At 36.0% G+C, this 25,248-nt stretch overlaps 1 protein-coding gene across 1 annotated transcript; it reads right to left on the reverse strand.

The window, feature by feature from the left end:
• Positions 1-1,900: 1,900 nt before the first annotated feature.
• LOC107085067 (protein FRA10AC1) lies at positions 1,901-25,248 on the reverse strand. Its single transcript, XM_015375210.1, has 14 exons — positions 25,156-25,248; positions 22,289-22,368; positions 22,005-22,097; positions 21,531-21,576; positions 20,856-20,932; positions 20,566-20,649; positions 20,319-20,403; positions 18,321-18,366; positions 7,976-8,089; positions 5,054-5,096; positions 3,509-3,636; positions 3,334-3,387; positions 2,437-2,524; positions 1,901-2,055 (listed from the first exon to the last, which is right to left on the reverse strand). Exons 1-14 carry the CDS (start codon positions 25,171-25,173, stop codon positions 2,013-2,015), a joined length of 999 nt encoding a protein of 332 aa, XP_015230696.1. The 5' UTR covers positions 25,174-25,248; the 3' UTR covers positions 1,901-2,012.

The following is a 25,248-nucleotide window of genomic DNA, read 5'->3' on the forward strand; positions in this document are numbered from 1 at the left end:
GTCAGGATAAAAAGAGGGGCTTTGATAAGACTGCTTTACACCCACTATTTGCTAAATATTACAGAGCATGTTGAATTTGAGGGTTTTTAAATACCACCAGCCTTAAAAGAGTAAATATTTACTGCTAGCCTCCTCACAATGCTGAGCTTTCAGACTTTCAATCCCACATAAAGCTTTCAATACTTACAGACCAGTATGAGGAAGTTAACATTAGATGTATAACTGTGGGTCATTTTTCTCTCTGCACATTGCCTAATTTAAGTTTGTTCGACTGATCCCCCAACTTAAAAACACATCAATAACTTTTGAAGTTATTGATGTGTAATTCAATCCAAGTATAAATTCAGCTGTATTGTGACTTCAGGAAGGCTGACTACAAGTGGATTTCAAGCTTGTTAGATCTTTGTGCACTGCAGCAAATTAAATCCAATCCAGTAATTTTTCCAAAAATGTGTGAATTTGTTCTTGAATGGAGGAGGTAAGTGAGACACTTTGCCAATGGAACAAGAAAACATACATTTACAATCAGAAAAAAACTATTACATTGCCTTATTTCAAGTTCATATTATCTTATATTTTATTTTGAGAGTAAAAATACTCATTCCTTTGGCAAACGATCTTATTTACCTACTCAAATTAAGGGTAAATACACTTACGGTAGAATTTTTGACTTATTTCTTGATCACTTTTGCAGTGTGAGATATGTTTTTCATTTATGTTATACTTGGATTGGTAATTACATGAAACCTTCTTAAAAAGATCTAATGGTACAAAATGTTGAATATGTCACAAAATGTCTAAAATTAAAGGGGTGCTAATGCTCAGGAAGTAATTGTCAGTTTATTGGTATTGCTCATTTGCGTAGGAAGACTTTTCAAAGTGCTAAACATGAGAGAAAAAAGTATATCAAAGTGGCATAGAGGCAACATAAATATAAAAAAAAGAATAATTAAAACCAGATGATCATATTAAAAAAAGATAAAATGATTGATTAAAAAAACAAAAATAAAGTTGGACTGAAAACGTAACTATGTTTAGTTATCACATTCAAAGGCCATTTTAAACAGATGCAGTTAAAATTTGGATTTATAATAATTTAGGGTTTCTGCACTTTTACATTTTTTATTTATTGCTGATCAAAGGAGCATAAGGACTAAAATCTTCTGCATCGGCATTTTTGGTTCTGGTTCTGCAGAGTAGATTAGAGCCAGACCAGAGAGGTCTTGGCGGTCGATACACTGACAACATGTCTGTAATGTATTTTGGTGCAAAGAGATTTTATGATATATATAATAACAGGTGTATGTTAAAGTCTATTCTCTGAGAGATGGAAAACCATTGGAAGGACTTCAGCGCTGTGGTGATGTGCTCTACCTTCTTAGTTTTAGTGAGGATGTGAGCAGCTGCATTCTGGATCAGCTGCAACCTTCTGAAGGGGTTTTTTGACAGAGAGGATATTGTGGCATTAATCATTTCTACTAAAGATGAATGCATTAATTAGTTTTTAAGGTCCTGCTGAGAAATTAATTATTTAATATTGGAGATTTTCTGTAGGTGATAGAAAGCTGACTGTTACTGTCTTTATGAGCCTTTGAAGGTTTAGTGTCTGATTGGTGATTTTTAGCTGTATTTTTTAATGTTCTTTCTTGGCTTCCAAAATTATTCCTTCAATCTTGTTTTGATTCAGCTGAAGAAAATGTTGGCACGTCGATGCACTGATTTCTCCTAGGCACGTACAAATGTTATGATTAAACTAAGCAGTAATTTATCCAGCCATCACCATCCCATGAGCCAGGCAGCTTCAAACCACTTTCAATTATTCTCATCATGATGGTGCAGAGGCTGGAACACGGGAGGAAGCCAGAAAATGTAAACAGAAAAACAGACACGGAGAGGCAGGGTAAACATGATGTTTATTTCATGCACACAAGACCCAAATAGAACATACTTAATATCAGTGGGATACAAAAGGAAGTGTAGTCACAGCAGGGCTGCAGCTGATACCAGCAGATTCAAAGAAACATGTCTTCAAAGTACTCATCAAACTCTTCCTCCCTAAACAGATAAAACAACCAAAACACAGAGATGTCAGTTCCTGTCATGCTCCGTGCAGACAAAAACAGTCGAATGGGGGAGGGTGGGGGGGATGATTAACTCTGGCAGAGCATCAGCTCTCTACGTGAAGTGAGATGATTGTTAGCTTCCAAAAACGATTCAGAGCACAGTGAGTACTGGGGAGCAGGAGGCTGGAGGAATGTTGGCATGGAGGAAACTTTTCAAAGGGGCATCTTGAAAGTTGAAGGTTTTGTGGTCTTACCATTCATAACAGTTCAAAAACGATTAGTGACATTGTCTGAATGAGCCTCATACTGTGACATAAAACACTCGGGAGCTTAAAAATGAGAGAATATGTGAACATTAGCCTGTTAAACTTACCTTGATTTTTCCTCCACAGCAGGAGCGGGTCCTCGCCAGTGGTCAGCTTCTGAATGGCTGCCCGGTTCATTTCCTGCTTCACTCTCACCTAGGAGACAGAGGTAATGCTAACAGTTACAGTTGAAGAAAGGAAAACGCAATCAGAAGCTAACACAAGTTTAATATAAATATGTTGGAAGGAAGGAAGGAAGGAAGGAAGGAAGGAAGGAAGGAAGGAAGGAAGGAAGGAAGGAAGGAAAGATTAAAACTTCCTCTTAGAGGATTGTTTAAGCAGCCGTCTAAGGAATGAGACGGTGCTAATTGCATCTGTTGGGGTTAAACAACTTTCTAGCAGCTGAAATACGTAATTACTGCTGTGCATTTCCTACAAGACCCTCTTCTTTATTTTCTTAATTGCTTTCAGGGAACGTTTCTGTAAACAAGATCCCATGCTCCTGCTTTCAAATGTGTAACTGCAGCACATCGTGTATTTAGCTGAGATATACTGCATCACATCTGTGCACAAAAAGTCACCTCTTGTGCACATTATCCCCTTCACTGCCCCGTCATCTGCCAACATTTAGGAACAGACGAAACAAAACAAAAAAAGCATAGGGCAGAGGTGTGCTTCATGTCAAGCTGTTCACAGTGAAGGACTAAATAAAAGGCAGTGATAAATCAAAATAAAGATAAATAAAAGCAGAGAAAAAAAAACAGACCTGCTGTCAGTCGATTAGCATTAACAGCAGGGTTAACCTGCATCCAGCAGGAGCTGTCAGGATGTTTTCACCCCAAAATATTGAAAAAAAAAAAAACCTACATGTCAAGGAAGGATATAAATTGGATTTTTTTTTCTTTGCACTGGGAAACTGATGTGTGTGAGGGTGTGTGTGTGATATTGGGAGTGTTGTCCCTTACCTTCTTCCGAGTTGTGCTGCTCTGACTCTGAACTACTTGAAGAGGTGGAGCAATCTGTTGAAAAATACCAGATAAAATTAGGCTCATAATGAAATTCCATTTTCAAGAACAAAATGTAAACACAGCGACTATCTTCATTAGATTAAAGCCACAGAAGATGGCGAAGGAGAGGTACCTTTGTGCTTCTTCTGTTTGTGTTTCTTAGAATGAGAGGAGGATTTCTTCCTTTTCTTTTTCTTCTTTTCTGGCTCTTCGTTTTCCTCAGACATTTTTCTTTTCCTCTGTACTTTTACCTCCTTTCTCCTAAAAGGAAGCACAAATTGACCAAAGTGTGACACGGTAAATGATGACATCGCATGAAAAGGCAACATAGAATAGATCAAAGCAAAGCAAACTTTTTTACTTTGTAATTATTTTTATTAGTAAAGTGGAAATAGCAGAAACGAGACGGGGATTAGTAGTAGAATTCCCTTGCAAACAGAGAATTTAACATTGCATTATATAACTATTGTAGAGGAAATAAACAAGCAAATAAAGGAAAGAGTACATATAGTTATGTTTAAGTAAATATGGACCAATATAAAGGTTAAGGTAGAGTACCGTCATTTTGTTTCACAGCAGGGCAGCTGACTATTCAGGCTGGAAGGCTCTCTTGTTTATTAGAGACAGCCTGCGGGCAAGAAACTATCTCTATGGCAGCTTTTTTTTTTGCAAAACCCTCTTAGTAACAATGAGCTGTAGGTAAAAGTCTACATTGGTTGCATCCAAGATGAGTGGCGTGTCTGAAAAGAAGACAGCTGACCTTTTTTGCACACCCTACGCCTGTGCTAGTCCCGATGATCCAATCTGCATACATAATTGTTCACTGTAGTAAAATATCTGGATGAACTGCACAGTAATGGATTTGCACAGGACAGACTGACTGTAAATCCCTCATGCGGAAGGTTTTACTTATTTAGTTGCAGCGTGAAACACAGCCTTCCTTGGGTCTGTTTCTGTGTAGTATCTATACTGTAATGTATTGAACCACTTTTTCAATACATTTCAGCGGCAACTGGAAGAGGTCTGGATCTTTAATGGTAAGGCAGCTCGACCAACTGAAGTGATGTGATTTGTAGAGACACCAACACAGGACAGGATGCTGCTCAGTTTATGGCTGCTGTCAGATTGTGAGTGAAAGGAGAAGCAGAGAAGGCCGTGGGCAGCTAGAGGAAGCACCCTGGATAGATAGAGCAGGGAGAGTGAGAGTATGACCAAGACGAAAGATATGAGCTAGAGGACACACTACCTACAACTAGCTAGCTGTAATAATATATGGTCAGGCTGGTGAGCAGATGTCAAGAAGAGCAGGGTAAAGCTCTGATTTTGGAAGTCTGGGTTGACAGTAATGAAGGTTGAGCTGAGGCTCTTGGGTGGCCAAGGTGGTGCAGGACAAAGTTTAGCTCCACACTGACTGAATATCCAGCAAATCTGTTCCCCCAGTAAGCAAATCACAGGAGGTCCAGCAGGAGAGCTGGGATGTTCATAAGCTACATCTTTAAGCCTCACTGCTGCACATCACTGTAGGTACTGTGCACTCTGCATGCTTGCTTTTTATGGGTATCTGCCCTACTTTTAGCAGACAAGCGCACTCTCTCCAGAGTCTCAGAAATATGTATTAGAGCCATATTAACCTAGATTTTTTTTTTTTAAAGTAAAGATGAAATGTAAGTGGGCTTACTTGTGATGGTAGTTGAGTTTGAAAGAGCATTCAGGACACAGTCCTAAAAAAAGAAAAGAGTATTATTACAGCTGGCTGCATTGCAGATATAATAGTAATTAAATACAAGCATCCTATTCATTAAGTTACTATGAATACTACTTCAGAAAAATGGGCTCTGTGCAGCATAGTTTTCTTTTAATCACATTATTCTTGTTTTTTTTTTATAGAACTGTTTCTCTTCTCCCTAGTAGACAGACTTTCCTGTTTTGTTTGAAGTGGTCTGGACAGGGTGAGTCTGGGGCCACCCACACCTGCTATTGAACATATTTTCCTTCTAAAGAAGCTTTGTAAATCCTTCAGATATGAGCATGCCCATGCATGCAGACCAGCGGAGTTTGGTTTTAGGTGTTTACGGATACACACCAATACTAAATACTAAGCTGCAGCTACACATATTGTCCATCAATATAGGTTTTGACTTCAAAACATATGGATATCTAAAGGATACCCGCTGCTCTGACAGCTATTTTTGTTGTTTACTTTGGTTGTCTGTTGTCTTCTTGTTACTGTTATGTTCTCTGTTTTTTATTCCTCTTGTCTCATACAGATGTGGAAGCAGACTTCTAGGAGTTACTGTATACCTTCTGTGTTGTCTACTTTTTGCTGTTTTGTTTTATTTTCTCTCTTTTCGTGCACTCTTTCCTGTTTCTATCTCTCTCTCTCTCTCTCTGTGCCTTTAGTTCTTATCCTCTCTTTCTTTCTCACCTCCCCACCTCCATTTCTGTCATATACGATTTTGCTGCATAAATAATTTTCAAAAAAGTTTTATATACCAAACATAACCTTATGGCAACGGTCATAATGGTCACCCTGTGAAAGCAAAGCTGTTGGGCTATCAGCTAGCTTTGGGGCATCTATTCCCAGAGCCATATTGGCAAAACAGGACACACAAAAATAAAAAAATAAATAAAAATAAAGTGGTGTAGAACATTATATATTCAGGAATTCAGCAGTCTGAAAAAGTTGTAAGGTTTTTAGCACCATGGCTGCTATTTCACCTATATTATTGATACATACATACATATATATATTAATTAGTCGACACGAATACGAATTAGGTTAATATTGGCTTAAAAAAACCTATCATTCTGTTTCAAGTACCTTGCAAAATTATGTGAGGAACACTCCTTGGTCTATTTATGATTGTATAAGTTTAACACAAAATAGGAAGAAAATGGATAAAAACATTTTCCAAAAAAAGTTAAGTGTGCATTTTTATTCAGACTTCTTGGTTCAAGAGTTAAGACAACTTTTGTTCCAACTATAGATGCAAATCGTTTACGATATCAGCCTCGCGCCACCATTGGTTTAAAGGTTTTGCACATTATCCTGTATAGAAAAGCTCAGGCTGATTGAACAGTCACTAAACTGCAATTGTGTAATAAATTCTCTCTTTAGTTTAGGCATAAACTTTTACAAGGCTGTTTAAAAACACAAATAAGTTTGCTATCTATAGAGTCTTTGCCCTGGAGGAAGATTAATATTTATCTGTTGATCCTTTTGGCCATCAACCGATTTTTTTTCAGGACTTTATTTAGCCTAAAATCCTCCCATTAATTGGAGTAGCTTCCTCATGACTAATAAAGAAAAGAATCCCCAAAGCATAATGCTGCCACCACCATGTTTCACACTTGTACAGATGTATTCAATGCAACAAGTGTTAGTTTTCTGCTATAAGTGGTGTTTTGCATGTAGGGAAGGGTTTGTCATATTTTCTAAGCTTCTTTCTTCACATATTTGCTATGAAGTTTATGAATTTCTTTCAGAAGCTTTTTACTTTAAATGCTTCTTCCACAGAGTCCAGTTTTGTTCTTCCTGTCAACAGATTTTCCACCATAAGATCAATATCTCTGCTGCTCACCCAGAACCACCTTGGTTCTCTTCATTAATGCTTCCCTTGGTCAGCCTCTCTGTTTTGATTGGCTGCAACGTCTTGGTAAGTCTGATGTAAAGCCACACTATTGAATTGAACAGAGCCCTGGGAGATGTTCAAAAGCTTTGGGATTGTGCCTTACATCCCAACCACAGGGTTGCAGTGAAATGTAGAGAAAATGTTTCCACCCCTCTAAACATGATCCTCAGGACTGTGTTAGGTGGAAACACAGAAAGTATAAAACAGTTGCTGTGAACTGAAAGCTAAAGTTGCAGATGCACTGATTTCAGAGCACAGCAGAGACAAGACAATGAAATACTTTTTTATTAAAGATTAAATCAAATCCTTTTTATCTGCTTTCTACTACAGCAGGTTTTCAAACAGGATTTTATCCTCCACCTAATGATTTTTCACATTTGTAATCAAGCACTGAGTAATAAGCTACCATGACTGGATGCAAAGAGCAGCTAAAATCCAGTGTAAAACTTTGAAAAGCCTTCAAAACAGCTGGCTGATCAGCACAATATTAAAAGATGGCGGGGAAGTCTGGCTGCTTAGAAGAACAATACAATTATATAGAAAAGATTTGAAATTCTGAACATTAGATTTTGCTTAAGAAAGCTGTTCTGCTGCTTTCGCAGCAACTTTAAATTAAAATAAGGCAAAATCGTTTATGTCCTATCAGTGAAGCGTACAGCAGTAAATCTGTCACGTTTGCTTTCATCTAAACTGTCAAAAATTGGATTTAAATGTCGCCAAAATTAGATTTTTTTTTTGTGCGTGTGTGGAGGTGACCCGTCACTTCAGCTTGTTAAAACAGCCTGTGATTCCCAGCTTGACTGACATAGTGGATGCACAAATTATAGTAATTTAAACCCAATTCTCTACAGTGTGACACCTGAAAGTGTTTTTGAGGGTTGGGGGTTTTAGACAGGCGCGTTATCAGCCACTGAGTTATGTTAACACAAACTCAATTACTTATTCTGAAAAGGAGTTTTTAAACTCACTGAGTTTGACCAAAGCGTTCCTCTTCTCCCCTTGTTCCACGTAGGCAAAATTCACCTCCCAGCTTTTCAGGCCTTCCTCTGCTCCGCATAATTTGTTCCCACACTGGAACTGACCTTAGAGATGAAAGTACACACAGCAAACTGCATAAATTTATATGTGCAAACTGAATGAGGTGACTCACAGAGGCCTTACAGTGAAGACATTAGATAAAAATCAGCAAAACATCAAAGAGAAACAAATACTTCACTTTTTTTTTTTATTGGAGAAACAGGGATTTCACAAAACCTCAAGAGGTTTCAACACGTCTTTCCCCCCTCTATACCTATTCTTCCCCACTTCCTTCTTATCACCACTGCTTCTTCTCATCTGCCTTATTTCATCTCCCTCCATGGCCTGAGGCCACCCTGTAGCCGCTGCACAGCCCGCCTATTATCCCTAGAGGAGCTTAAAGGTGCACTGATCTGGTCTCCGGGGTTCCTCCAGATTGTAACAGAGGGAGTGAGTGCGTCATAGAGTGATGCTCTTGGCTCTGGAACAAGAAAGGATCCGCTGTAGGGAAAGCGTTGTTTGCCCTCACCTGCAGCAGTTCAAGATGCTTTCAACAATCAGCTGAGGTGATGCCGGCCACCGTGACTCTGGCCTCAAGGCAGACTCACGTGCGAGATTAAATAGCAATGACGTCAGCTTAGGAAGAAAAAAAGAAAGGATGCGACAGACATGTCTGGCTCTCATCCTAAGTTGTAATGACAATTACAAGATCTGTCATCGAGGGAAAGAAAAACAAAAACCAAGTTACCTAAAGATCAGTTATTTTGTCATTATTGTATATTTCCTAAATTTTACCAAGAGCTCACACTCTAGTCTCTATTGATTTGCAAAAATAACGTATTAATTTCCATTTTAAAGAAAGATGATTGAATAAATTAATTTAGGGACACAGATATTGTCCAGTTAGGGGTCAAATCCTAAATCAGCCATTTCCACCACTCTCTTAACCTGACTCCGCCAGATGGATTTGCTCCGCATATCCATCTGGAAACCTTCCGTTGAAGTAATTTTGGGAAGGGGCGAAAATACTGGTTAGCTGATTGGCCTATGTTGGTGATAGACGGGCCAAATAAACCAATCAGATCAACGAAGCATATGACGTAACAGAGCGACGACGAAGAGGAGCCAATTGATAGATCAAACTCTTGCTGAAACCAGTCGGGAGAAGAGCAAAAACATATTTTCCTCTGAGAAAAGCCTCCAGAGCAGTGTTTTGCTCTTCTTTCAGTGAAGAAATACTCTGTAATTCCGATAAAACTTGCTCGATAGCCACGCTAAGGCTAGTTTCATCAGCTGAAGCCGACTGAACTGTTGCGCTTCTCGTTGTGTCACACCTCAACCCGCCTCAAAGCCAACGCTGATTGGACTTTCGTTTGGTGAACGGCTCCAAATTTTCTTCAACGGAGAGTCTCCAGACTGATTAGCGAGTGAAATCTTGAAAGCTCGCGAGATCAGGATGGTCTCACGAGGCTACCACTCTCTAGCTGTAGCCATTCATGTCCAGGTAGAGGGGTGTAGTTATTTTTTTTTAATATAAATCTGCTCAATATAAATGCCATTATCCATGTATGTATGATGTTTTATGCATTTTACTATAACATCAGCCTTCCCAGGGACCCAAGTTAGAAATTAGCACTTGAGCTATAATCTGGCACAATGCATCTATCCCCTTGAGGCTAAGATTTATTGTACGCTGTCCCCGTTTCTCTGAATAAATAAACTAAACTACTCTAGTCATGATGTTGTAATATCTTTTGTACTATTGTTGATCTTTAAAAACTGGCCTTATAAAAAGAGCTATATATAATACACTGCATTTAACACGTCAATGTGAACTTGAGATCAATGTAATTATAACAGATGAGCAATAGGAACCTGTTGCCACAAAGGGATTGGAAGCCGAATTTGAGGGGAGTTCGACTAGAACACAAAAATAAGATTTTTCTTTAACACTCATGATGAAAACAACAACTACTGATACATGTTGGAGAGAGTAAGGCATAGTAGGAGACCGCAACCACATTTTTGGGGATTGGCCAAAGAAATTTCTGGAAGAATGTCAAGAAGGAAAGTAAAGACGTTTCAGGAATCCACTTCCCAATGGATCCCCTTACATTTCTGTTTGATATGTATCCAAGGGACTCACTGATGGAAGACCAATAATGGATTCTACATGTATTCTACTGATTACAAGAAAAACTATTACCCTAAAATGGCTGAAACCATCAACCATTGCACAATGATTTCAAAAATTAAAAGAGGTATAGCAGGTTTTCAGCTGCACTCCAGCTTAAAATTTTTATAGGAGTGGCCCCACTCCCACGGACTGTCAGTCTGAGTCTCTGAGCAAAGACCTTTAACCCCACACTGCTCAACAGGTGCAGCACAATGGCAGCCCACTGCTCCCCAAGGGGATGGGTTAAATGCAGAAAGTTAATTTTGTTGCTCTGTACTTGTTACAGTATAATAACGATAAAAAGCTGTAAAAAAACCAAACAAAACTTGAGATATTTTTAAGGACATGGATACGTGTTCCATCTCTTTTTGAATGGAATTTTTTTCTGGTATTATTGCTTTTTCTCCCATCTATTTTTTTATTAAAAGAAGAAAAATAGGTAAAGCAAATGAACTGTATTACTGATGTATGTATTGAAGTAATTGTATATACATCCTAAGCCTATTTGAGAAGCCAACCCTCAACACTTTTTGTTTATAAAATTATAAATGACCTGTTATGTTTCCTATTTTGGTAGTAAAAGTAAAAAAATAAAAAAAAAGCTTAGAAAGAAAACTTTTTCACTTAAATTACTTTTACAATTACATATTGAAATAAAAAAGACTTTACTGGCCAAGTTTTATCCAAAAACAAGATATCTGACTTTAGTTTTCCATCGCTCACATTGTGACATACAAAAATAGTGATATGTATTGAAATGTAATCTGATCTGTAAAATATGTTTGTTTTTGTTTTTCTAACAGGAGGAAACATCCAAATCAGATCCCAAATATCACAAGTGGTCTGGATCACTCACCCCTTCCAAAAAAATAACTACAACAATTAAGTCCAATCCCTGTGGTGAGTCTTAGTGATTTAATATCCTCCACACCAATGGTGAAATATAGAGCTACAGCTCGGTTTTAGAAAATCCTATTATTGCGTAAACTCTCTGTAAAACTGCATTTTTATTAATTCATTTGTTTTTTTTCCTGAGGATCTGAGTGATTTCCCCCTTTACTCTGAAATCCACAGTGAGAGATAGTCTGTGTTCTTAGCAATGTTGTTGTCTTCTCTACATGCTGGGCACATTTATCTACAGCTGTCCTGGAGGTGCATGGATAGAAGCACCATTAAACAGCCCCACACAGCTAACATGTTGTTTTACTGTATATAAAATAGGCCCTAAAGCATTTGTTTTAAAATTAGTTGCTTATTTTGTGTCAAAAGCTCAAATTAAAGCAATCGTCCAATCATCTGTCTGATGATCGTCCCTCCTAAAGACATTTGTAAGTTGGTTAACTCCACCAAAACAATGGCCAGGGAAAGTTATACATATATTTTTACTAAATATCTAATGTATGTAAATAAAAAGTTGGGTTTATGGTCGAAAAAAGGTTCACAGATGCATTCCTTGAGAAAATAACTTTCAGCTCCCTGCAGTGTTGAAGGGAACCAGCTTAGCGTCTAATATAGAATAATAAAATATATTCAGAGGTTACAGCAGAGCAGGTTTAACCCCCCCAAGCGACACAAAACCTCAGTCCTGGCAGAGCGGTATTATTATTAAATCTGTGTCGAGGCAATTTCTTCGACAAAATAAAAGCCAAAAACCTTAAATATAACCAAGGCCAGGATTGTTAGCTTATTTCCGTCAGTATCCGGCCCTTAGGTCCTAAAATGTCTCACGTGAATAAAAGGAAATTATTTATTCACTTTTATGCATTTAGAGGGTTCTTTCTTTAAACGGTTATAAACAGGTATTTCTGCTTTGCATCAGTTTGCTTCAGATTCAGTGATATAATCATATAAAAAAGGTAAATGATGTCTATTTTGCTTTGTTGACATGCATCAAGAGTTCTTACTCTAAAGGTCAGGCAAGTCTCACATGGGTATATGAAAAAAACAGAAACTGACAACAGGTTGGCTAAGTAAACCCCATTAAGAGGGGAAACTCCTTTTCTCTTACGTCAATAGCTAATTATGCCACCAGGCAGCGGCTTGAGATCAAGACAGGCGTTCACGTCGGACAGATGGCTCCATGATTAACGGCCACTGGATGAAGTCAAAGAGCTGAGGTCTGAGTCAGCGTGCGTCCATTTTTTAAAAATCCCTCTTAAACACTCATGACGGGTGCATTATTGAGAAATCCGATGATAGATGTGGATTTTTTGGTATGTCATGCAATAACAGCTGACAGGGTTGATTATGTATGATTGAGCGATCTTTGCTTTCTGAGAAAGAGGTTTATCTCTCTGGTTCAGACGAATAAAAATAGCCTTTGCGATAAAAAGGAAGCTATGTCAAGAAAGTATTTCATCTTTTAAGCGTTTTGGATTTTTGACTCAGCAGACCATAGGAAAGTTTTCACACTGACGCCTTAATTTAATCTTTGGCTAATTTAGGACAGCCTGGAGCACTTCTGGATAATGCTTCCGTTTTATTAGATCGACATTTTAAGATGCAACCGATTTAGAAAACGGGGAGTGGATTTCAAACAGCCTCTTGATCTGTTGCTGGCTTAGAGCCCTGAAATTAACAGTCTGTTAGTGTTGGGTTTCAGTCCTGTTCATTTTAATATAAAGATTTCTTTAGGCTTAAAGTTCAAACAAGTCAGACAAATGTAAAAATGTTTTCTGTTTTATCTCTCAGACAGATTAAGCACCAGCACACACGTTTGCAAATAGAGGTGATGTCTCCCCATCTCAATGTCTCTCTGGGATGCACCTTTTATCCTTAATTATGTTTCTGACCTGCTGCCAATTAACCTCATCATTACAGAGATGCTTCAGCGGGAGGTATCTTAAACATTACACAGTTTATAAGTCTTTAACCTGGTAACACCTGGTAAATATGCATAAAAAAACACAAAAATAAGTAAGACTTGAACAGATTTAAACCTTTGCATCCAGTATAGTTTGATGAATTTCATACTTTCTACCAGGTTTGTAGGAAAATGTAAAAAGAAAAATTAATGTTGAAACTAACTTTTCTTATATTTTTTTAATCATTTGAAGTTTATGTTTTAAAGCCCTTTTTCACAGATTTGTGTCACAGACCAGGAGTTTTCCATTTTCTTCCACCAGAGAACCCAGCCCTGAGAAAATGCTTCGTAGAACCAACTCCTGCTAAAATGATAGCGGTATGTCTTTGAGGTAATGTCTCTTCCAGCTTTCCATATCTACAGACTCACATTCCTGCACATGTATCTGCAAAGAGCAGTTCATAGTCCTACCAGCTGTATTTAAACTCAAACTTCAACAGGATCTTTTTTTAAACATAAATGTGATTTGATCTAAACCATTTCATCATACCTCTGCTTGCATATTTATTGTAGAAATGCTGGAGGGTGAACCTCTATGCCAGTGTTTCCCAACCTTTTTTGACTATCATGAGTTCCCCTATTAGCCAAAAATATGATAATTGTCCAAAAGTGAAATGTACAATAACTGATTATAAAATAAAAATTATTTTACTTAATCTTTAAAACTGAGCATTTAATTCTTAGGTATTTTATTCTTTCCATCTCAAATAAACCAACATAAGTACATTGCCTGGAAGTTAATAAGGAATTGAAATAAATACAAAATAAAATCATATTATAAACCTGTTTATAAAACTGGAGCTCCTCTGAGTAACTCGCTTATAAATACATTTAAACTTGATGAATTGGGAACAAAATACTGAACAAAAATGATAGTCACACCGACTTAATTAGCATAATTTGTTTTTATTAAGACACCGGAGCTCCTATAGCTCAATGTGAAAAACAGCTGATAGGCTGTTTCTACATGCACCATTTTCCTCTGCGTCATTTTGGTGAACTCAAGCATATAAGAAAAACATTTTTTGGTTGATAAAAACTGGTTTAATTTTTCAATTGGATCCTCACAAAGCAAAACAGTTCCCAGCACTATTTTATTTTACTACCTAAGAAAGAAAATATTTGCATGTACCCCTTGCAATGCACTCACAGAACACCAAGTTCTGTACTTAGCTGCATCCATGTTCCCAGCCCCTGCTGCCACCGATGTGTTCATGGTGACATGTAATGCTAGTTTTTCCTTAAACTTCAGCAGCTTTCTTTCAGTAGTTTCTGTTTTTACTATATATTTTAATCAAGACACCAAAGGAGTGAATATGTCTTTCTTTAACAATGCTACTGGATATGTTTATTGATTAATACTGCAAGGGTGTGAGGAGCCTCCATGTGCGTAATGATTACTGATTAATGTTTATATATCTCACTTTTGTTTGATCTCCTTTCTATTAAGAAATCTGACTGGATTTTGTAGCACATTTACAGCAAACAGAAAAGGCTACACATTCCTCCAGTGAGATTAGAGCTCTGGAGCTGTGAGCTGTCGTTTTTAAAGGGCATTTAATAGCTTCATTGCAGCTGATGTATTTTATCTGGCAACACAAAGCCCAGCAGGGGTATTGCTAATTATAAAGTACAAACAATCCATGGAACAAAGACATGGCTGAATAAATTATTTAAAGCAGAAGAACTGGCAATTTCACCTGTAAATTGGCCTGCCACTTTCATTTTACTTCAACAGAACCGTAAAGGAAACTGTCAGTATGGAAACTGAAATTTATTTACTTGTAAACAAGTAAATAAAGGCTCTAAACGAAATCTATAAACCTGGTTAATTAGGAAAACTGAAAACAAGCAAATACACAATAGGTTAAAAAATGTAAAAACTAATCTGGCGTTTAAAAATTACTTAAAATTAGCAATTTCTTTTTTTTTTCCCGGGATCTTATTTATTAATGCATTTGGATTGAACACATTTTTTTTTTTAGAAATATTGAAAAAAATATTCACTTGATTACTATTCACTGATTACTAAAGTAATCCATACCTGCAGCCCCAACAAAATAGAAATATTAGGCACTCAGAAGCAGCAGACTTCTATCAAACCTCATTCCTTCTCCTTTGATTTTTTTAAAGCAAAATATGTTATAAAAGCAAAGACAGTTCCCAATTTCATCTGGGGACATCCACATACCAGCGGCTTAACATCAGCTTCCTCTGCCCTTTGACCTCCACCTGACAGCAACACCAAAGTGTAGTTTATACCAGAGGAAACAAAAGAAAACAATCACAGAACAACATGAGCTGGAATGCAGCTGAACATCTGCGCCAGCATAACAGAATTTCAAGAAAAACTCGAAATCTGAACTCAAACACAAAAGCCAGAGTCATCTGCACGCAAACAAGTCTGCTAGACGCCAGTGGGGCCTTCAGCTGCAGGCAAATATCTCCAACTGAGTGTCGAAAGTTCTGTGTGAGGTCACAGCTAGCCATGTGTTTGATGCCAAACACATTTAAATGACTTTAAAAAGAAGAAACGTGCGAACATTGATTAAATAAAAAGAAAATAGGACTTGAGTTTTCTGTAGATTGCTTAGCATCGGTCTCATTTAAAGCCAAGAAGACGAAATTTAAAAAATTGCAATCAAACAAAAAAAAAAAAAATAGATTCCTATCTAACCATCTTAGCTCAGGTGTCATCGAATGATTAATATAATCACACAACCTGGTCCCAATAGGATGGATTTTACTATTTCTATTGATTTTTTTTTGTTAAGAACTGGGACAGAAAGAACAAAAAATCCACAACATAAGATTTTACACATCAAACCAAAGAAAAAAAAAATGACTGCATCAACGACACACCAGCCAAACTGCTTTAAGTTGACAATCAACAGGGATGGTTTTTGTTTCCCAAAACTAAGCAGCAGAAGAATGAAGCTGAACAACATTAGAACCGCTGCAATATTATATGGCAAACCCTATGATTATATAATCCCAAGCTTCGCAGCCCTTGCTAGTCTGAAATAAAATTGTTAATTACATCAGTAAGCAACACAAGTTAGTTAATAAATAATGCCCTGCACTAAATCAGAGCCACCTGGTGTTCAAGTAAGGTCACAACATCAGCTTTTTATCATTTGATTTTTTTTTTTTTTTTGCACAGGATAACAAGATCCTGAACTCCATTTTATTTTGTCTGAAATCCAAAATTATTCATCGGTTATTTTATTTTTTTTTTACCTTGGATTTATATTTATTATAAATACAATTTTAATATTTTAGGATTTAGAATTAATCAAACAAAGTTTGATATGCATACTGTATCATTTATTTGTCAATTTTTTTTTATTTTAACCTAATTATAGCACATCTGTCCAGGTTTAATTCTTTCTCAAAATATGAAAAAAATAGCATATTAAATCCCTACAGCCCATGTTAAGTTGAACTATTTGAAGTTTTTTCTTATTCTGCAATGTACAGAACATCTTCGAACAAGAGAAATCCTTTTAAATAGGCCTCCAATCGGGTGTGACCAAATCAAAGAGTTTTACAAAATTGCTTTAAAAAGCTTGACTTGCATAATCCATAAAGATATATAAAAAAAAATCATGTGACACCTTCAACTTACATAACGCTGCAGCCAGGAAAGGAAGGAAAGGTGTTCAAGAAAACCACCTAACTGGATGTAGAGTGGTGGACATGACCTATTAGGAACATAACCTCTATATTTGAACAGAGACATTTGTGGCAAAGCTAAAGGAAGGAGGACCTAATGAGGTAATGAAAGGTCAGTGTAACAACGGGGGGAGTTCAGACTTTCTCCAACAGAGGTCTGTCGCGTATATCAAACACATAGCCAATGATTTTTCTATAATTAAATACATGTTCGTAATATTTGCAGTATTTTTAATTCAGTTATTTTTTGCTATATTGTTTTTAGCCAATTAAATTTTTAAATTCAATTCACCCTATTTTTATACCAATTTAAGCTTGATGTACATATTTAGATTTAACAAAACTAATAGGGAATCTATATCTGTTCTACAGACTCATTTAGGTATTGATTTCACAGGCTAGAGTTCAGTGTTCCCAGCAGTGGTTCAATTTGACCTGGGGAATTATTAGCACACAAATCAAAGGGGTGGCACTTGAAGTGAAGCGCATCTGACCCATCTAATCCCACTTCCTGTAGAGTACTGCAGCAGGGGATGAACTGTCAGAGACCAGGATTACACAGTCTTAATCTGGAACAATATATTGGCTTAGTCAGCCTTCTCAGACACACTTTATTTTTGTGAGGCAGTCGGGATGTAAACATTAGAGAACTCAAGATGAAGTCTGTGTTCTATACTAAATTAAACTGACTCATTTCTTTGAAAATATTTCAAATTATTATCCAGAAACAGCTAAAATAAAGGTAGAGGAATTTATCCAATGCAAAATGAGTTTGTCTCAAAGAGCTGTTTAAACAGGTGCACCTTCACTAAGCTGTAGATACTGTCCTTACTGGTTCAAACCATCCGTATCAGTGACCGCCACACGATGGAGAGGAAGTGTGGGATTAATCCTCAACAAATAGAGAGAAATCATCAAAGCTCTTCTAAAAAGTCTAAACAGAACCAAGGGAAGCTGAAGAAGAGAGGTGTAAACAAAGGACTAAAGTGTTCAAATGATTCAAAATAGTAAGGGGATTCAGGCATCCTCTGAGGCTGAGGTGAAGGACAAACAGAAGAAACAAAACGGAGAAAAAAAATGAATAATTTACAGCATATTTATATCTATCAATATAAAAAAAAATACAACTAAAGACATAAAGATAGACCAACAAAAGAGGAACCTGTTAGGAAACAGATCCACTTTATTGGATTAAGTAATGAGTATAGAGCCTCTATCTCTGTCCCCACCTAGTGGATATGTTTGTAAACTCACAGTTTCAGGTATGAATATTTAAGAAGGAATCAATTTGTTCAAGTTGTTTATTTTTTTGTAAGGGGGTATAACTTAAAAAATAAATCCTGTAACAAAAGGTAAATGCAGCATATGTAAAAATATTCCGATTTAAAGATGTATTGATTATTCATGAGTAAAACTTAAAATTTCAGATTTATTCTAATGTTCTAAAAGCACCACTCTGTTTTACCCCAGAGTTTTCATTAATAAAGACAAGGATTATAGGCTTAGTTATCATTAAAGGGGGAAAAAAAGAGAAACACAGCAGCTTTACGGTAGAGTAATTAAGGAGCAGGTCATACTGTACCTTTTCCTGAAACAACTTCCTTCTCAGTCCGCCAGCGGAATCCAAACTGGTTGGCAAAGATAAAAGAAAATCTTTTTGTTTTATTTTGCAAAAGGAGTGAATAGAAATATAAATAAATCTCAGGGAAAATATTCAAAACATATTTACAGCCATAACTTATTCATACACATACATCAGCATGGTTATCTCTCTTGGTAAAGATGTGAAAAAATTCAGAACTGAAAACCTTTTAAAGACTATTTTGATTTATATGCATAACATACATCCATTTTTAAATCATAAAAAGAAAAGTTAATATCAGGGCTTGGCAATTAGTTGCATTAGCAATATGATCGGAATTAAGATAAACATAATTTTTTAATCACATAAGCAATCGGTTTTAGTTGCATTACATTTAATAAGGGTAAGACACATATATTTCTCACTTCTGACCTTTAGGTGCCCGTAAGACACTTAGAGTGGGTTTGTTGAAGAGCAGAAGGGAAGAGAGAGTTGCAGCTAGCATGCAAACCCATGCATTATAACAGAAGTTCTTCCAGTTTAATTTGCATGCTTTATAAGCCAAAACAAGGCTTTGTTTTTTGGTCCATTTTATAAAGCCTCAAATTCAACTCTCATTCTGACATTTTGAATTGAAAAAGCTTCCTGGACGGGAAGCGAAACATCTTCAAACTTGGATACAAAGTCCAGTGGAATGTTTTTTTCAACTTTTGGGGAATTATAATTGAACTTTTTCATGGAAAGGTTAAAGTAAAGTCCTGCATCAATGAACAAGCATGCTTTCAAGGTCATGAAAAAAACCTGGAGTGAGATATCTACATGCTTCTGCTTAGTTCAAAGGAAAACCGAGTTAAAAAGTAATTGCAATTTTGATTTTTGGCAAAATCATTCCGCCCTAGTTAAAATTCAACAAGGTTTATTTTTGAATAATATTTAGAATTGCAATGAAAACACAAGGTGCTGGTGAGATAAAACAACCAGCACAGGGGTTTATAAGAGCTCTTCCTATTTCTACCAAAACAATACATGGGATCAATGAGAAAAAAAAACCCAACACAAAATCCAAAACATAAGAAACTTGACACAAGTTAATCCTGTAAAGAATAATTATCCTGCTTTTTATCAATGACATCACATTGTTTGTGTCCCAAACCTGTTGAGGAATCCCTTTTATTCCAGCATCATCAATGCATTTTCTGAGTATCTTTGCTAGGCCAGGTGCTCTTTCATTTTAATCAATTTCACTGTGTTATGCTGGAGTCCTTAAGTCTGTGCATATAACATTTTCATTTATTCTTGAATTTCTTTGCATCAGGTACTCAGTTGTTCCTGTTTAAGCTCTTGTCGCCTACTTCATGATGCCCGATGGGTTCTATTTAAATAAAATCTTGGGTTTAAAGCTTTGGCAGTAATCAGGACAGAGGTTGGAGACTGAAAATGGCCCCGCCTGTTCAAAAATTGTGATAAATCCCATTTTCTTCATAACGTTATGAAGTATGCAATTACTTTCTTAGATTTTCTTCTCCTTTAAGTTAGATTGTCTTTGTCCAATTTTAAAAATTGCTTGACAAAAAAAGCCAAAAAGTAGGAGATATCTATAAATGGACACATCCATTTCACAGCCCTGTATTTATTGTAAATGGAGCCATCTGCTGAAGAAACCGGGCTGGCAATGTTTTAAATAAACACAGCATAGTCCCAGAAACCCCATCATACCAGAAACCTCTTTCAACAATAGGTCAGTTATGATGGAAATTAGTGTCAATAAGCAAATATTAACCTTCATACTTGGCATCGCCATGGGGACAATTATCTAATGCAATCTCTCAAGAAACTGGGGCAGAGTCAAACAATTGATTACTCTGCCATGTCTCATTGAAGCAGCGAGCTATCTATGGGGGATTGCATTGGAGTTTTAACTCATGTTTTATTCACTCACTTTCTGCAGCGTTATGGTTTGAAAATAGATCAACTATGAGAACAATTGATTTGGCTCACCTTGTTTTCCTTGTACCTGCTGAGATCAGCGATGCAGTACTCCTTAAACAATTTGTCATAATACTTCTTGGCAATTTCTTTTTCCCTTGAGGAGAATAAGTCACAATTTGACAAAATCAAATAACCAAGATGACTTTTCATTTCATGCACAAGCTAGTCCACACTTTGGAGACCTAGAATGCATTGCTTTAAAAGCCAGGTGAGCATCTGAAGCTTCAAAATTGATCGGCTGACTTTGGTTAATCACCATGTCATGTCGTCCTCATCCTCTTCCCTCCAGAGGAAGCGGTGATTTTCACGCAGCACGTCAAGATCAGTTTTGTCTTTAGTTCTGAAATAAAGAGACTGAATGAACAAGATTTTTTTCCATTCAGAAAAACGGGGCAAACTATTTCCATCACTGAATCTACCGGTAACTACATGTTCAACTGTATCAGAATAAGGCGGTCTTAGGTTGGTTTAGCAATGAAAACAAATTCCCTTAGCTGGGAGAGTCAGCAGACCACAGAATTCTGAAAAGCGAGGCAGAATACTCACGTGGAACGTCGGAAGTCAGCCATCTGTCCGCCATAATACAAAATGTAGTCACCGACAAACTTCCTGTGCCGCTCAAACTGGAAGTGTTTATTTAGGATCAAATTATTATTCATTTTGTTACACAAGAAAATGTCCTGATTTCCCAAATTCCTCAGCTCTATTGTCTAAAAATGAACAGATTGAGTAATGTCTTTACTAGAGCCACAGAAATGTATTTAAGAAGTAAAATATAAATGTTTTCTCCATCTTTTCTGCATCTATAACTTTGCCTTTCTCTTTCTGATCGTGTCAGTATATATATATATATATATATGTTTCTACTATAGTTTCTAGTGTTCTATTCATGGCCTCTTCCATGTGATAGTCTTACAAGAACTAATAAAACAGGCTTTCAATCCTATCAAAAAATACCAAAACATTTAGTTTCTCTATATGGAAAACCTGCAGAGACATAAATACAGATAATTATTATCTATACTCATTTAAATACAATGTTTTGTCAACTTTCACTACTTTATCTGCAACGTGTTGTTGCTTTATCACAGAAAAAAACTTCCTGAAAAACCCACTGAAGTCTGTAATTATTACAAGGCAAAAGGTTAAAAAAAAAAAAATCTAATGATATTAAATTATTAAATCATTTGCATTTTCATGGGAATTATAAAACAAGGATACAGCATTCATTGATATGAGATGGGCCCTTCTGTTTCTGGCTTCCTCTCTGAAAAACACAAAAGAAAACAGAAACCTACACATTAAAATGTGGATTCTAAAGTTTGTTGTCAAAAACAACTTTTTCATTCAGAAAATTCATCCTAACATAATATTCTACATCCACAAGTAAATAGGAGGGGAACAGGAGCTTCTGTTAGGAATTAATCCATACATATTCTCACTGAGTAGAAGATTAAAATTGGATTTCTCTCATGTTTATCACCTCTTATATCATGAAACTGCAAACAGCCCATAAAACTTAAATCTGATTCTATAATTGGATTTTTTATGTACTGACAAAAAGACTTTTGCTTAACAATGAACAGCAATACCTTGAAATGAATGGAGCTGAATAACTTTTTTACAGTGACTAATTAAATACACAACAGAGAAATGATTTTTCTACTTATTGTGTCTAAAGCAACAATACACTACCTGTCCACTTCACACAAGTGTAAAGTTCGGTGAGCCACCTTGGAGTGTCGACCTTTTTCAAAGGGCTTTTGTAAGATTTCTGCCTCCCGTTTCCTGTCAAACACCAAACATTAAAGTAAGGTGAATGTATACAAATAAGGTAACTAAAAGATGCACCTGTTCAAAAATCTGTTGGAATGAGATGGATGGATGGATGGTTAACTCCAGTTTACTAGGATGTGGCATTTAAATAGAGAAACCGATTCAATGCATCACTGAGCACTCAGCTCAGTGTTTTATTTTACCTCTCTCTCGCTTTCTCCGAGGAGTCTCCCTCTCCATCATCATCACTGAAGTCTGAGTCGTAGCCGCCCGCTCCATGAATCTGTTGATTTCAAACACAAAGTTTTACATAAGGGCTACTTAAGACTTTATGAGATTTGCACATTTAAAACAGGCTTCCAAAGAAATCCTGTTTGGAACTTTCTGCACTTTGACCCAAACTTTACTTTACCTGCCAACCAACCAACCTGCAAGGTGTACCAAGGTCCAGGTTTTTTGAAGAAGCTTAATATAATAGGAGTTTAGGGATGAAACAATTAATCGGATTAATCGTGATTAATCGATTTTTGAAATACTCGTCAACTGATTTAGTAATAGAATAATCGTTAACTGGAGTATAGAGACTAAAACATGCTTTTAGCTGACAGAAACCCCACTTAGAGCAGTAATTATACCAAAATAAAAAAAATAAATAAAAAAATTTTGCAATTAAGATAAAAAAATATATATATTTCATCTGTCAGCGTGCTCTTTTAAGAACTCCTAAAGTGGAAAAGTATTAGTTTTACCTAGTTTCAATATATAAAAAGTCTTTAATGAATCTTTGGCTATCCGATTAATCGAAAGAATAATAGACAGATTAATCAATTTGCTAAAAAATCGTTAGTTGCAGCCCTATAGGAGTTGATGTAATTGATTGATGTATCAGACTTTTTTTTAGTTTCCACACAATAGATCTCTCTGTTTCTAAAATAATTAACAATCAGTAAAAAATACACAGCAAAGTGGATGGGTATAAAATGAAGTCGGGCGATGCGGTGATTAGGGCTGCAATTAATGATTATTTTGCAGATCAATTAATCTGTCGATTATTTTTTCCAATTAATTGTTTATTAATTGAATATCTAAAGATTCCTTAAAGCAGCCTTTTTATGAAATAAAACGAGGTGAAGCTAAAACTTTTCCACTTTTGGAGTTCTGGATAGAGCATATTGACAGACAAAAAAGTTTTTGTTTTCTTAAATGCAAAATGTTTCTTCTCCTTTTTTTTTCTTTTTTTTTTTTTACAATTTTGGTATAATTGCTGCTTAAGATAAGTTGCTCTGTCAGCTAAAGGCATGTTTTACAGCCTCTTTACTCCAGTTAACGATTAACCGATCACTAAATTAGTTAACAATTAATTTCAATAATCGATTAATCCTATTAACTGTTTCAGCCCTAGTGGTGATATGAAATGTGAATGTGAGTATCAGTCTAGTGCCATGGAAAGAAACATTGGAATGTTATTTCATGTGGATCTTGGTTAAAATTCTGATGGAAATTTCTGTACGGTTTGGCTCATCCTTAAAACAGACCAGGTCCAAACTGTAACCAACATTTAGATCCACATAGAGAATCAACGAGGTGACCTTCTCTTCAGCCACAACCTGTAAGTAGGGACAAAAAAGAGCTTCTCTGCTAAACCCACACATTCTTTTCAGAGGCTGCTTAAACTCTTACCTCCAGCAGGCACCACAGAGCACTAATGGCCAAATAACAAGCTGACAGATTCTTTCCCCAGGCTGTCTCTACCTCATAAACACAATGAACACCTCATAGCCAGATCAGTCAAAGACTTTACCAGAAACGATTCAGGAATTCTCCATCTTTTATCATTTTTTAATTTTATTTCAGTTTAGTATGGGAAAAAGCCAGAATTCTGAATTTTTTTCTCAGAATTCTGACTTTAATTTCAGAGTTCTGACTTTTTTCTCAGAATTCTGACAGATATCAAACATGAGAAAAAAGAGAATCTCAGAATTCTGAGATTAAAGTCAGAATTCTGAGAATAAAGTCAGAATTCTGAGGATAAAGTCAGAATTCTGAGATTAAAGTCAAAATTCTGAGAAAAAAAGTCAGAATTCTGAGAAAAAAGTCAGGATTCTGACTTTTTTCCTATGTTAAACTGAAATAAAATGTAAAAATCAGTGAACTTTTTTTTTTTTCAGTGGCCCTAATCCTCTTCCGTATATAACATAGATAAAGCTCACAAAAGTTGATTATTTTTATAGTTTCCATTTAAGCCTTTTTTTTAAAGCTTACTTTATCTATGACAATAGATATTTTGAAATAATATTTACCTAATTATACATATTAACACATTTTTCCACACAATTCTGTAAAAAAAATAAAAATAAAATAATATATACATATACATATATATATATATAAGCCCTGGGAATGAGTAATGAGTGCCTGTATGGATGTTTGTCTTCTGGCGACCCTAAACCATGAAAACATCAACATTATTGAAACATTTAGAGTAAAACTAGCATTTTATTTTGAACAAATCCATAACTTCAATTGTTTTTCTACAGCTCATAATTACTGACACATTTCAAATATCTATGAGTTACTTTTGTTTTTATATGCTTTTACTTTAACCAATGTTGTTAGTTTTATTTGGATGCTTGAACATTTGTCCTTCTGTTGAATTCTGTCCCCTATGTTGAATAGTGTATTAAGAAGCTGTCTGTTTTTTTGTAATTTCCTGATCTTTATAACATTTCATCTGCTTTGTGTTAACCTGAATAATGATAATCACACTTTATAAGGATTCATAATGAGCATGTAAATAAAACGTCCTTCCGCTGTTGAATCACGTCGTCGATTTATATATAATCTTCTATGTGCGTCTATATATATTTGAATGATATAAAGGAATCTTCTCTACACTCATTTTTTTATGTTTTTATTTTTATTGTTTGACTGAAATGAAATGAAACTAAACCCATTTAGAGTTAGAAAACCAGATAGTAAAACGCAGTAAAAAGCTAATGGGCTAAAGCTAACCCCCAGACCAACGTATATTTCAAACAGAGCAGTTTTTAGATTAAAATCAATATTTTACCTTCACTAGATTCTCCATGAGTTTCTTCGATAATCTCAGATGCCTCCTTTTGAAATGTTTACAATACGAAACGCTCGTCGACGAGTGATGACG

Source organism: Cyprinodon variegatus, unplaced genomic scaffold (genome assembly GCF_000732505.1).
Source record: "Cyprinodon variegatus isolate N-32 unplaced genomic scaffold, C_variegatus-1.0 Scaffold115, whole genome shotgun sequence".
NCBI lineage: Eukaryota > Metazoa > Chordata > Actinopteri > Cyprinodontiformes > Cyprinodontidae > Cyprinodon > Cyprinodon variegatus.